Source organism: Palaemon carinicauda, chromosome 1 (assembly GCF_036898095.1).
Source record: "Palaemon carinicauda isolate YSFRI2023 chromosome 1, ASM3689809v2, whole genome shotgun sequence".
Lineage (NCBI taxonomy): Eukaryota > Metazoa > Arthropoda > Malacostraca > Decapoda > Palaemonidae > Palaemon > Palaemon carinicauda.
This window is the reverse complement of record NC_090725.1, coordinates 268,064,839-268,079,276: the sequence shown is the minus strand read 5'-3', so window position 1 is coordinate 268,079,276 and position 14,438 is coordinate 268,064,839. Positions and strand designations below refer to the sequence as shown.

At 48.0% G+C, this 14,438-nt stretch overlaps 2 protein-coding genes across 8 annotated transcripts in view; both read left to right on the top strand.

Annotated features, from left to right (window-relative positions):
• LOC137656083 (uncharacterized) overlaps positions 1-14,438 on the top strand; it is a 534,405-nt gene that overhangs the window by 369,061 nt on the left and 150,906 nt on the right. The gene's annotated exons all lie outside the window — the stretch shown is intronic.
• The window catches only part of LOC137656099 (putative glutathione-specific gamma-glutamylcyclotransferase 2), a 123,833-nt gene that overhangs the window by 79,883 nt on the left and 29,512 nt on the right, over positions 1-14,438 (top strand). For all 6 annotated transcript variants that reach the window (XM_068390305.1, XM_068390277.1, XM_068390295.1 and 3 more), the window contains exon 4: positions 10,722-10,881. In XM_068390305.1, coding sequence (XP_068246406.1) covers positions 10,722-10,881 — 160 coding nt within the window. The remainder of the gene's footprint in view (positions 1-10,721; positions 10,882-14,438) is intronic.

Below are 14,438 nucleotides of genomic sequence, written 5' to 3'. Positions count from 1 at the left end.
GGCGGCATTATGCAACCACTTCAGGTGTAATCTAGGGAGGGCTAGCCTCCTATGCCGGCAGCTCAGCCGGCAGGGGAATGCAATCACAGTAATAAAGGATGTAAAAGTCTAATTTCACTGCCTTTCTCCGAAAAGAAGGTTCAAATGGAAGGGGAGAATGTAACATTCAGGCTTCCATCTAGCCACAGTACTATTGCCGGCTTACCACTGTAGGCCAGCCTCCGGCAGCACTAGTACAGTCGGCATGCTACCGACTGAGGTGTGCCGGTCTACTGCCGGCCAGAGCAACACGCCGACAACAGAAGTTGTGGCCAGCAGTTCAAGGGAGAACTGGAGAACCTTGGTGACAAAAGGGACCTCTCACCCACAGCCGTCATGGCCGCCGGAAGCCGTCAGTCGCCGACAGCCGTCAGCTGAGGAGAGGGGGTCTGGCCGGCTCCGGCAACCCACCGGCAATGGTAAGGTTGCAGGACGGCGGCTCAGGAAAGACAATGGCTCGGCCATCGTAAATGAACAGGGGGGGGGGGGGGGGGGAAGGGTCCTATATGAGGTATGGGAGTGGCCGGCAATGTTGCCGAACCTACACACCTTAATGAAACTCTGTTTCAGTACCGGCACAACCCCAAGCGGCAGGAGAATCTTCTATTCTCCAGCTTAGGAGGTGCTAATACAGTTAAGGGGACGGCAGTCCATGCCGTTCCTCTCAACAAAGGAGAAACAGAGTTCCGATGCCGGCGCCATCCTAGGCCACAAGAGTATACTACTCTACAGCCTAGGGTCTGCGAGCATAGGACTAGTCTACTAGACCACAGGGAGAAGGTGGCGGCATCATGCAACCACTTCAGGTGTAATCTAGGGTGGGCTAGCCTCCTATGCCGGCAGCTCAGCCGGCAGGGGAATGCAATCACCCCGCCGACCGACTTCCGACAAAAGACTAAATACTCTGAGGTTCTGATCGAATCCCAAAACTTGCCGTCTGCTGTTAAGGGATGAGACAGAAAAACTCTAGGCTAGTCATGCCTGAATTCGAAATTCAAGGCCGACGCAGAGAGTTGTAGCCTAAGGCTACTCTCAGAGGGAAGAGAGATTACTCATAAATCTCTATTCGAGACTAGTAACGGCTAATATAATTCCAGGAGATATCAATCTCCAATGAATGATAACCGATACACAAGGGTAACCGGGGAAATGTCGAAAGTATATGTTGTCTAGGTTGGGTTAGCCCCCTTACCCGGAATAGTTTTCGGGTAGGTTAGGCTAGATCGTTCTTCCCTCTTCCTTACCATAGTATATGGGGGGACCTCGGACAGAACCCCAAAGTACCTATCGTTCATCCCAGTCCACCTTTGGGGAACGCCTTTCCCTTAAGGTATCGACTGAGACTGAAGGTGGAAGGACTCTGCCCTTCCCTCTAGACTGCACTTGGTTGGGACACGTCCCTTCCTCCCTGTAGCCTAGCGATATGTCTTCCCAGCCCTCCCTAATCTAGGAGAAGACTCTCCTGGTTTAGGTTAGGCCTTGTGGGATTCTGTTTTATTATAGTTTAGGACAGTACACCAGTGCTGTGCCTGATCTGAGCTAACCTCCCCTAGGGTTGGAGAGCGTTTCTCTCCTGCCTGGGTAGTCTAGCACCTAACAGATTCCCCCCACCCCTTGGGAGGTTTAGGGTTGTGTCCCCTTCTGCTCCCTCAAAGACCCCTAACCCCCTCCCCACTCTATCCCTTTGTGTTGGCTTGCCTTCACACCCCTGTCCGCTGTCCTACAACTCTTCCCCTTGGGAGAGTTGTAGGTTAGGCTGTGCTCTTCTGCTTGGTTGGCCGCTCTGCTACACTTCCCCCTCATAGTCGAACTATGGTATAGTGCCAGCGGAAGATCCCCCTCTTTTGAGTGTCCTCTGATCCTCCCTTGGATTACCACAGGCATCCAGCCGTCTGCCGGCTCCCTGCTGCCGGATGATAGGCGTATCCCCTCCTATCATGAGAGCACTCCTTCCGGAGGGAAGCCGGTCGGGTATCGGGCATTACCCTTCCTTACTCCCTCCTTACCTTTCTCTCTCCTATCATGGTGCCGGTCCACTGCCGCCTCCGACTGCCGGCGCTAGCCGCCGACACCCCAGGTGACCTTCCTACTTCATAGGATGTTCCTATCTGAGGATTACCTAGAGCGACAGCCTGCCGGCTGCCGGGGGCCGCCGCCCCTTGCCGACGCTGCCGCCGACATCTCAGGTAACCCTCCCCTCCATCTTATGCAACCAGCTAGGTTCACCAACGCCGACAGCCTGCCGGCTGCCGGAGACCGCCGTCCTGCTGACGACCCGCCGCCGTGCCAGCGATCGCCTTCCTAGGTGTCTCCTACCTCTCTGCTGCTCAGTATGTAGCCTTAGATGGATTCACCCCGCCGGACCGGCATCCGGCTTTCCGCCTGTCTGCCGGCGCCGCCCCTGCAGCTTTCATGGACAAGCACCTCTCCCACGGGGCCGGCAGTCGATCTAATACAGCCGGATAGCCTGACCGCTCTTTCTTTGGTATTTCATACCTTAAAAACAGTGGCTGGGGTGCACGGTTGTACAGTACAATATTTCCAGCATACTCTGTGCTTCTCAGTGCAGTCTCTTGCCGGGACCTACCCAAATAAAAGGGGGTTTATCCTATTTTCCCCTTTTTCTCCCTAGGTTCTGAATGATTACAGATCCTCTCCTCTCTGTAGACAATTCCTTTATAAGGAAGCCTAAGCTTGGCTCATCCATAAGGATACTATTCCCTCCTTTAGGACCTCAGGTCCTAAGGAATTGACTGCAGAAAAGGTCACGGTAACCGGCTGGACGGGACTCACAAGTATGTGTCTTCCTACTTCCTTTCTAGCTCACCTATCCTGAGCTCACATAAAACCAATTCTACAGATATAAGTGAATCTTAATCTTAAGAGTAATGTAAGCCATAACTATGTCTTCCATGTACTCATGATCTCTCTCTTTTACAGGAGGAGAACGTGAAGTGTGAGAGCTCCTTCTGCGGAGTTCGCCGCCAGGACTTCTACGGGCATAAGGCGTGCCGGACCCACGCCCCCTGTGCAGCGAAAAAGGGTAATCTCAAGTACTGGGATCTGCAGCCCTGTTCAACCTACAAAGGCCTTCTTGATGAGGCGTTCGATAACCCTCCGTCCGCGGAGGCCAGGGACAACGCTTGAGAGAAACTGCGCAAGTGGGTGCGCGGTTTCCAGAAGAACGCCACCGGGCCTTATCTCCCCAATGAGAAGATGAGGCCCTTGCTTTTCCCAAAAGCTCTATCGGACTCTGTGATTCCCCAGCATCAGATTCCCTGCGTCCAACTAGTGGTTGAACCCGACATTTCGGCTACACTCCGAAAGTGTCATCTGGACGAGGTGGAGAAGATGTCGGAAGTCTCCGACAACACCGAGAGGACCCTCATGAGTGAAGATCTGGAGGAAGAAGAGGATCAGGTGGAGTTCCCTGATTCGGAGGGCGAGGTCGCCCAAACACCTCCAGTAACCCCTGTTGTGGTCGAGGAGCCAGTCCCCTCTACCTTCGCCGTCTTGCAACCCCTGCTGCCCGCCACCGAAGATGCCATCCGGGTATTGGTGGCACTAATGGACGAAAAGCTCCGTAAGAACCAAGAGGAGCTCAAAGTTCATCTTATGGGTTTGAAACAACCGAAGAAGATCTCGGTTAAGGATTTTTCCCCCTGCTTGGAGTCTAACCCTTGGAGATACGCCGAGCATATGCCAATTACAACTGGCAAGATTTTCATCAATGATAAGCTTGGGTCCATCCTCTTGGAAGAAGTGGAATTCTTCCCCAGCTTTGAGGCTTACCCGGACTGTTACGTCCGGCTCAGGTCCGAACCGGCCTCCAAGGAGGAGACCGAACCCAAAGAAGTGATCGTGTTCGATCACTCGAAAGCCCAAGCCATGCTGGCAGAATGTCTTAAGAGCCGAGGTTTTACCAACTCTAAGATGCCGGCATTGAGCAAGAAACACCCGTCCTTTCTTGCTCCCTCTACTGCGACCTTTCCCTTCGTAGAAAAGGCCTTTCATGCGGTCATGAAGGCAGTGGAGGAAGGAAAGCCCTGCCCTACCCTGGAGGAGTGTAGGCCTCTCTCCCTCGCCCTTCCCCCCGACGACAGATTCTGGAAAGATATCCAGTTTACCTTCACGGTCGGGAAACTTGAACCTGACGCGGCTGGCCGTCAGTTCAACGAAGATCTTCCAAAGCTGAACAACCACCTTCTTCGTCGGGAGCAGGAGACCAAGGAGAGGCTAGCTGCCTCCCTGTCTCATCAAATTCAGCTCGAAGTCATGGCCGGGGACGTTAGGGTCCCAGACTTGTATATGGTTCTTGCGAAGACCCACCTAGTGACTGTGATGAAGGTCTTGTATAGCTTCATTAAGGCCCGGAGAGCCTGCAGAGAATTCGTGTTTGCCAACGCGGCAGTAAAACACGAACCCCGGAAGCTAATCTCCTCCAACATCTGGGGCAAACATCTCTTCCCAACAGCTCTGGGAAAGAGATCGTGGACAAAGCCGCTTCTGAGAACCGGAACCTTCTCAATAAGTGGGGCATGTCCCGCAAAAGGAAATCCTCTCAGGAAGATGGCCCTCAGCCTAAGAGGAAATCTTCCAAGCCAAGACCCCAGCAGCGTCAACCGGAACGCCAGTTTCCGGATCCCGCTACTCCCCAAGTGACTTGGTTGCACAACCACAACAGACCTTTCAGTTGGTCCCCCAGCCGGTGGTGTCCCAATCACCGGTCTTCCCCCCTGCCTATGAACGACTATCCACTGACCTTTCGTCCCAGAGGTAGAGGCTCCGGCAGAGACTCCCCTCGCCGCCCCTCCAGGGGCAGAGGAGGAAGGGGAGCTAGCGGCTGAGGTGGCAAACCCTCGGGAAACCAGAAGCTATGAAGTGCTTCCGGTGGGAGGAAGACTCCGCCATTTTCAGGATCGTTGGACCTTCGATCCTTGGGCACACAGCATCATCAAGAAGGGACTAGGTTGGAGCTGGACGCAACCACTGCCAACCTTTAACCAATTCTTCCAGCCTTCAACCCCCATCTTGGAAGAACATGTCCTAGAACAAGAAGGTGATCAAGAGGGTAAAGTCCACCAGGTTCCAAGGAAGACTATTTTGTGTTCCAAAGAAGGACTCAGACAAACTCAGAGTCATTCTCGACTTGTCCCCCCTCAACAAGTTCATTGCGAACAACAAATTCAAGATGCTGACCCTTCAACAAATAAGAGCCCTACTGCCTCACAAGGCCTACACGGTCTCAATAGACCTGGCGGATGCCTACTGGCACATCCCAATGAACCACCACGCTTCCTCCTACCTAGGATTCCGGCTCCAAAGAAGAAGCTACGCCTTTAGAGCCATGCCCTTCGGGCTCAACGTGGCTCCGAGAATCTTCATCAAGCTAGCAGACACAATCGTCCACCAGCTACGCCTTCAGGGCGTCCAAGTGATGGCCTACCTCGACGACTGGCTGGTCTGGTCGACATCGCCAGAAGAATGTTTGAGAGCTTGCAGCAAGGTGACCCAGTTCCTGGAACATCTGGGTTTCAATATAAACACCAAGAAGTCTCGCCTCGCTCCAGCTCAGAAGTTCCAATGGTTAGGAATCCATTGGAATCTTCAGTCACACCGCCTTTCCATCCCACTGAAGAAAAGGAAAGAAATAGCCGGGTCTATCAAAAGACTTCTCAAGTCCAAACGGATCTCAAGACGACAGCAGGAGCAAGTACTCGGCTCCCTACAGTTCGCCTCAGTAACAAACCCAGTGCTACAAGCACAGCTAAAGGATGCCTCAGGAGTCTGGAGACAAAACGCATCCATCGCTTGAAGAGATCTCAAGAGACCCCTACCGAACAGGCTTCGCTCCCTCCTAAGACCGTGGTCAGAAGCAAGGAACTTGAAAAGATCCATCCCTCTTCAACCTCCGCCTCCATCGATCAACATCCACACGGACGCCTCTCTGGAGGGTTGGGGGGGTCACTCCCATCAACAACAGGTTCAAGGGACATGGTCTCCCCTATTCAAGATGTTTCACATCAACATCTTGGAGGCCATGGCGGTTCTTCTCACCATTGAAGAAATTATCCCCCCGTCCCTCGATACACATCCATCTAACTCTGGACAGCTCGGTAGTAGTCAGATGTCTCAACCGTCAGGGCTCGAGATCGCCCCACATAAACCAAGTGCTATTACCCATCTTCCGCCTGGCGGACAGGAAGAAGTGGCACTTATCTGCAGTTCACCTACAAGGATTCCGCAACGTGACGGCGGACGCTCTATCAAGAACAAGCCCCATAGAGTCGGAATGGTCCCTAGACGCAAGATCATTCTCCTTCATCTCTCGTCAAGTCCCGGAACTACAGATCGATCTCTTCGCGACGAGCGACAACAAGCAACTTCCTCGATATGTGGCCCCTTACGAGGACCCCGAAGCGGAAGCAGTGGACGCCATGTCTTGGGACTGGAACAGATGGTCCAAGATTTACCTGTTCCATCCACCCAACCTTCTGCTGAAAGTCCTCTCCAAACTGAGAACCTTCAAAGGGACAGCAGCCCTAGTGGCTCCCAAGTGGCCCCGGAGCAACTGGTTTTCCCTAGTCCTGGAGCTGCAGCCCAAGCTGATCCCCCTGCCGGGCCCAGTTCTCTCCCAACAGGTGCAGAAGTCGACTGTCTTCGCTTCATCAAAGAAAGTCAAAGACCTTCATTTCATGATTTTCTCTCCCTAGCCGTGAAGAAAAGGTTTGGGATCTCGAAGAAAAGTTTAGACTTCCTAGAGGAATACAAAACAAAGTCTACCAGAAGGCAATATGAATCATCCTGGAAGAAGTGGGTATCCTTCGTCAAGGCAAAATACCCTACGGAAATCTCTATAGATTTTTGCGTGTCCTTTATTCACCTTCATGGACAAAGCTTAGCAGCCAATACGATTTCCACCTGCAAATCGGCCTTGACTAGACCACTTCTGTACGCCTTCCAAATAGATTTATCCAACGAAATCTTCAATAAACTCCCGAAGGCGTGCGCTAGACTCCGTCCAGCACCCCCACCGAGACCCATCACCTGGTCCCTGGATAAGGTGCTCCATTTTGCCTCTAACCTGGACAACGAATCTTGCCCTCTGAAAGACTTGACTCAAAAAGTGATCTTCCTTTTTGCTCTCGCCTCGGGAGCCCGAGTCAGTGAATAGTGGCATTATCGAGAGAAGAGGGCCAGATACAGTTCGCCGACACGGGGGAACTTACCCTCTTCCCCGACCCCACGTTTCTCGCTAAAAATGAACTTCCCACCAAAAGATGGGGCCCTTGGAGAATCTGCCCCCTGAAGGAAGATGTCTCTCTATGCCCAGTGGAGAGCCTTAAGGTCTATCTTCAAAGAACTTCAGACTTTGGCGGAGGACAACTCTTTAAAGGAGAAACTTCGGGTAGTGACATGTCACTAAAACAACTAAGAGCGAAAATCACCTACTTTATTCGCAGAGCGGATCCTGACAATACACCCGTTGGTCATGATCCTAGGAAAGTTGCCTCTTCCCTGAACTTTTTCCAAGGAATGGATTTTGAAAGCCTCCGATCCTTCACAGGCTGGAGGTCATCTAGAGTATTCTTCAAACACTATGCGAAGCAGGTGCACGAAATAAAAAGATTCGTGGTAGCAGCAGGTAGTGTGATGAAACCGGCTGTTTAGTGCTGCATAGAACAGTGAGTTTTTTCGGGACTTTAACTCAAACGGGTGCCTGTGTTGACCCTAGTGCGATACATAGTGATTTAAAGGGACACTTTCATCAAGGTGAAGTGACATAGATTCTTACACATGTGCCACATGTTCTTGGACATGAAGTGTATAGTAATTTTAAAGACTGGCGTTCCCCCGGGAACTTGTGCTTAAAGGCAAAATATTTTCCCTTTCAGATTCCACATCACCGTCTTTACTGAAAATCTATGTCTGTTATCCGATATTATTATTGTAAATAATTTTTCCATAATTTCATGCAATTTCCAAATAAAATAATTATTTTATTTACCATACGCGTCTTATTTCGCTCCTATCTTTCATATGAAAATAAATTGCTGTTATAGTTTTATTGGCTCCTATTTCTATGGTTATTTATAATTAATATACCTACTGTCTAATATACACTCACCTAATGGTATAATTTTGTTCCTACACAAATATTTAACCTTCCGATCTGTCTTCGAGACCGGCACGATCTCTTCATCCAGGTGAGTCTATCTTTGTCAGGTTACTTCGAGATGTTCCTCTTGTCCAAACAGGACTTCCCTACCAGGGGGGCTGGAAGCCAGGTCATTGTAATGCCACTGGTAGTGACAATTAACGGAGATGTCACGGTCTCTTCGGTCACCAGACCGCAGGAATATTAGTCGAAGTAGAAGGCACTTGAAATGGGGAAAAAATCCACGATACATTAATTCTCTGTTACACTTCCATCAGGACGACATGGCTTGAGCCCAAAAAACGGATTTTGAGCGAAGCGAAAAATCTATTTTTGGGTGAGATGGCCATGTCGTCCTGATGGACCCGCCCGACTGTTCCAGTTCAGCCTGCCAGGCCCCTCCCTGCTATACTGTATCTCGGAGGCTGGTAGGAAGCTGGACTTCGGAATGAGGACGGACGTGACGTCACACAGTATGGCGGACAGCTATGGCCGCTGTTTGTTTATGTTGCGAGTACTGTAACAGTAACGAAAGAGAGTAACTTTGGAGCGGCTCCTCAGTTATCTCGCCACCTATCCCCCTCAAAGCGTAAACGCTATGTGGGGTGCAGATAGCCATGTGGCGTGTTAATGCATGCGTCCCCTGTTGATATACAATATCCTAGAGGGAAACCTTTAGGGTACTCGCGCCAGAAGTTAGAATTCTGTGAAACCTTTAGTTTAATTCTCTGGGAATATCTACTGTAGTCATATATACCCTAAGGAAGCTACTGAAGGAACCTTCCATCAGGACGACATGGCCATCTCACCCAAAAATAGATTTTTCGCTTCGCTCAAAATCCGTTTATTATTATTATTTTCCTTTCTTACATTTTCTCTTTTTCCCCTACTAGAGAGTAGAGACCAGCCCAAGCGGCCTTTAAATTGGGCGGCCCATGTGGAAAAGTCCAAAATCTCCAAATGGCCAGTCTGCCCCTGGATTTAAGTCTCTCTTCATAGTTTATATATGACAGAATTATTTTAACATTGTTACTGATCTCAAGATATTTTATATTTTTTATTCATTACTTCTAATGTATAGTATATTTATTACCTTATTTCCTATTCTCACTGGGCTATTTTCATTTTTTGAAGCCCTTGGGCTTGTAGTATAGCATCCTACCTTTCCAACTACTACTACTACTACTACTACTACTACTACTACTACTCATAATGATGATAATAATAATAATAATCATAATAATAATAATAATGATAATGATAATAATAATACAGTAATGATAATGATATTCTCTGAAGTAGACCCTCTTTTAAAGGTTAAAGGTGTCTGGTTTCAGTTCCAGTTTCATTAAAATAGATGCTCACCATAGCGTCAGCTGCGTAAGCCCAACCCCCCACTGTAATGCCCAAGCACAGCCATGTCCTCCCCAGTAAACAGCCTAAACTTATGGTTCCGGGTGGAGATTGATTTGCCGTCATGCGAATGCTAGGCAAACACGCTACCACTATACTAGCCATGAGGCTAGTACAGTTCCGATGAAGATAATGGTGCCTCAGTGTCATTTATCTTATAATTGAGCTTCTCAATTGCTCTGATTTTTCTTCTCATCTGTACTGCAGGCCACCAGCAACTATGCTATGTTGGTCTGATATCAGTAGGTGGGAGAGCAAAATCCATAGAAAAATTCTAAGAATTTCCTAAAAATTTACTAAAAGCAAACTGTCAAATACAAAGTATAAGTAAGTTTGGCTGTTACATCTTGCGAGAGGTTGCCAGATGTCTCCTTTCATCTTCAGGGAAGAAGAGAATGGGTGTAGGCAGGGATGGCTCTATTTATACGACTTGGTGCGATAGTCAAGTCAGGCAGCGATCACTGGACTGGTACCCGTGAGCGGAGGCTGTACCGAGTCTGGAACAGAGTGGCCCTCCCATTGGTTGAGGTGCTCGCCAGAGGGGATACATCACAGTCAGGGTGCTATTATGCTCATCGTCGTTGGGGTTAGATGGGGTCTGAGTAGGTCCGGGCGGGGCTCCTAGAGCTGCATGCATATTGGCCAACATGCTGCCTGAGCGCGGCTCGGCATCAGACAAGCTGTTCTGCCACTCAGATCCCAGGTCTGATGAGTCTGGGGACTCACGTGATCTGGGATTTAATACAGTATCTTAAAAGTATAAACTTTCAAATAAATTACGTATTACTTTATTGTTGATAGTAAAATACAGATTTTAAGGGAAAAAATAAGTGAAGGATGAAATGAATGAATAATAAACCATTTTCTTTTAAAAAATCCCCAACAGATGGGGATATCCTGGGTGTCAAAAATGTCTATATAACCATAAAGAATGGTAATCATTGTTACAGAAGACACTGATCTGCCAATCAAGAATGCACAGTACAACAAACTCTGCTGTTTTCATTTGATTATGTATTTTAATGTTTGCCATGATTTAATTCAAATTTTGGGTTTGTTGTAGAACGAATATATTTTAGATATCTAACATATGAATACCTAATATTTACAGGAGAAAGTTTGGGGTGTATCATATGAAATTGGGGAATCAGACCTCAAACAGGTTTTGGCACATCTAGATCACCGTGAAAAGGACGGTTATCAGCGCACACCTGTTATGTTCTACCCTCAAGACAGTACTTTAGCTCCGTGGGAACTCATAATCTACTTAGGTAAGGATTTGATGCAGTCTATCTCTACAGTATATTTATAAATTTCTTATTTTATTGATGTTTGACACTGGAAAAGCTAGGGTTGTTTTATTTTTTAGTCACCTTTTTTTTTTTTTTTTTTTTTTTTTTTTTGAGAGAGAGAGAGAGAGAGAGAGAGAGAGAGAGAGAGAGAGAGAGAGAGAGAGAGAAGAATAATATTATCACATTAATAAGTTTCACTTTACCTGGAAGTTGGCTTTATTACTGCTTAGCCTACTAGACACAGAAGAAGGTGGTGTTGGATGTAAGGAATTAGTTCTTGGAGTAGGAGGGTGACATGGCTGATGGAAGATACAACCATAAATGTATTGATAGTTAGTACACAAGTTTCTTTGGGTGAAACCTAACATCCATGGCTGCGTTCCTTTGGGGTCAAGATCTGTTGATGACTTGGTAGCTTTTTGGGCTCAGGCCATGTTGTCCTGATGGAAGGGTTCCTATAGGTGGCCTTGTAAGGGATATTTGCTACAGTGATACTCCCAGAGAATTAAACCAAAGGTCTCCAGGATTCTAACTCCTGGCGCGAGTATCCAATAAAGGATATCGCATAATATCAGGGGACGTATTCTAGATACGACACATGGCAATCTTCACCCCGAATAGATTTAACGCTTTGATGTAAGGGGGAAGAGTGGCAGAAGATAGGGGTGCTGTTCTAGGTACCCGGTGGACCTCCTTCCCTACTACTACTATGACGCCATTCCTATTCTAGTAGCCTGCTAAGAGTATTGTGCTCCCTTTTACCCCAGTGTTTTTTACTAGTTTTTTGGAATTTCAACATGCAATCTCCCGCATCCTCATCATCTGGAAAGTTGAGTATTAATTGTTTCCTGTGTGTAAATTTAGTCTCCCTTTTCACAGTTAAATTCCAATAATGTAAGTGTGTTTCGGCGAGTGTTGCCGAGACCGGAGGCAGCCATTTTATGACTGCTGTCGCCCGTTACATTCACATATTATTTAGTTAGTAGGGCGACACTTCCCGGTTTTAAAGCTATAATATTAGCTAGTTAGGCAAGGTATACAAGCTGTGATATTGCATACATGAAAATTATTCCTCTTTCTATTATGTGACTTTACCTATCGTATGCGGGCGGGAACCCCGGTGGTATCGATTACCTTGGCCGAGGCTCCTACCAGAGCAAGGCTACTCTTGCTCATATATACATTAGTAAAGTAATTCCCCTGTTTAGCCTCACCTTTATCATTTCTTCTCGATTCGTATGAGATGTTACATTCTCTAGAATTTATCGACAAGTTACAATATTTAATCTCTCTCAGAGAGAAAAGGCTAAACCATTCCTCCCTCCCCGAGTGACGCCACCGCTATAGGCGGCAGCCACTGTCCCTCTTCATCGCCTTCGAGTAGAATGATGTTCTTACTGCCCCCGGCTTTGATTCAGATAGTGACATACTCAGGGTGCCCTTGTCTTGCCGTCGACAATATTGTCAGCTCAGGAAGCTATGCTTCTCCAGCTCATTGTTTGAAGAAGGCGGCACATCCGCCGCCACCTGTGATATCAATGAACTATAAGACCCTCAACCCCTTCCCCCTCTGTCCTTTAGTGACGTCATGCCGTCACCAGATTCTTTCACCAGTATCCTGATAATCATCCCGGCTTGGTAGGACGACTGCGTTACTGGCTGGCACCCCGCCGGCGGAAGTTAGTTCAGCTGTCTCTGCCACCTTCCCCCTAACTCCCTTCCTTCACAAGAAGTTAATAAAATTGGGGGAAATTTGAGACAGCTTCTGACGGCTTCCGGTGGAAAACTTAAGATACTTTGGAAAGTCCTCAGCTCTCTCTTGAGTTGCCATCCACATTCATTGCCGGCGACAGGCCCTTTGTGGATGGGTGGGAGCCAGAATCTGATAGATTCTTTCCCCTTCCATTGGAACTTTCAGGTAAGGAGACAGTAGGCAGTCGTATAGTCCTCCTACATTTCCAGCTGTTATGTTCATTCATAATAGTAGGAAACTCTCCTTCCTTAATCTTTCTCTCTCTCTATCAGTTTGCACCGTCGGGTACTAACCTAACACCGGCAGTGTCTGGCGGCAAACTACTGTATACAACTATACAGTAGTACACGTTTTCTAACATACTCTGTGTTTCCTATCACAGACGATTGTTGGGACCATGATATTCTGTTGAGGTTGAATATTCCCTCAATACTCAGATGGTTTTCCTCGATCATCAGGGACTTGAAATATCCGATCGGTATTAATATAATACTACAGGTGGATAGTGTTAGTATAAGCTATTTACTAACTCGAACTCTAGTTCCTAGAGTTTCTCTACCTTGTATCCTCCCTATCAGGGAAACTGAATATTAATACTGACGGAGTTCTCAGCAATGGCCTGGGAGAGGAAATACAGATATGTGTCTTTTCTATTTCCTTTCAAGCTTACTATCCGAAGCTACCATAAACAATAGTGATTACTATTGCTATTAAAGACTGTATGCTTTTATATCACTGATATAAAAAATAAAAATACTCATTAGTATTTTTCCTTTACAGAATGAACCTATGGAGAAGTGTGGATCGATGTTCTGCAACCACAAGGGGAAAGACTTCTGTGGTCACACGATGTGCAGAACTCATGCCCCCTGCGGCGTTGTCATAGGAGTCCTAAAGTATTGGGACCCGAAGGGTTGTCCCACCTGCTCAATTCTGCTGGCCAACGGCTTCGGTGAAGCCCCCCTAGTTACCCTAGAGACTAGGGGGACAGCGAGGGACACCCTTCGCAAATGGGTAAGAGGGTTCTAAAAGAACTCTCCAGGACCATACTTGCCCAATGACTCCCTGAGGTGTCTAATGTTCCCCAAGGCTCTGCCGAGTGCGGTGGTGTCCCAGGAACAGCTCCGGTCCCCCTTCGTACAACTGAAGATTGACTCGGACATTAGCAAGGCACTAGAAGGCATGGACATCCACCAAGAGAGGATGTCAGAAGTGTCCACCAATACCGAACAGGACCTACTGCAAGGTGGCCCTGAAGAGAATGTGGACCCTTCCCGAGTGGAGGAAGAAGGATCGTTGTCAACGGCAACAGACGACCCTCAGTTTGCTGTGACAGCATACCAACCTCTGCCGTCAATGTCCTCGGCCCCAACTCCACAACCTGTTGACCAGGTTAACGCAAGCAAAGAGGTTCTGACATCTCTTCAACGAATGATGGAGTCGTTTTAACGGGAACAGGAGACGATGCGGGAATCGATTAAGCAGCAGCAAAGGTTGTTGCAGGAGAAGATGGACCGCTTTGTAACCACCAAGGGCACCTCTAAGAAGCCTCTTAGAGTGTCTAATCTCCCTCATTGCTCTGAAACCAATCCCTGGAAGTATGCAGAGCACATGCCAATGATGAATGGGAAACTGTTAATTTCTGAGAAGTTGGGAGCCAGGGCAAATTGAAGACCTTGAGTTCTGGCCTAACTTTTCGGCCTATCCAGATTGCTATGTGACACTGCGGGACGAGAATGTGACCCGAGAAGAAATGGTCTCCAAAGAGGTCATCGTGTTTGAA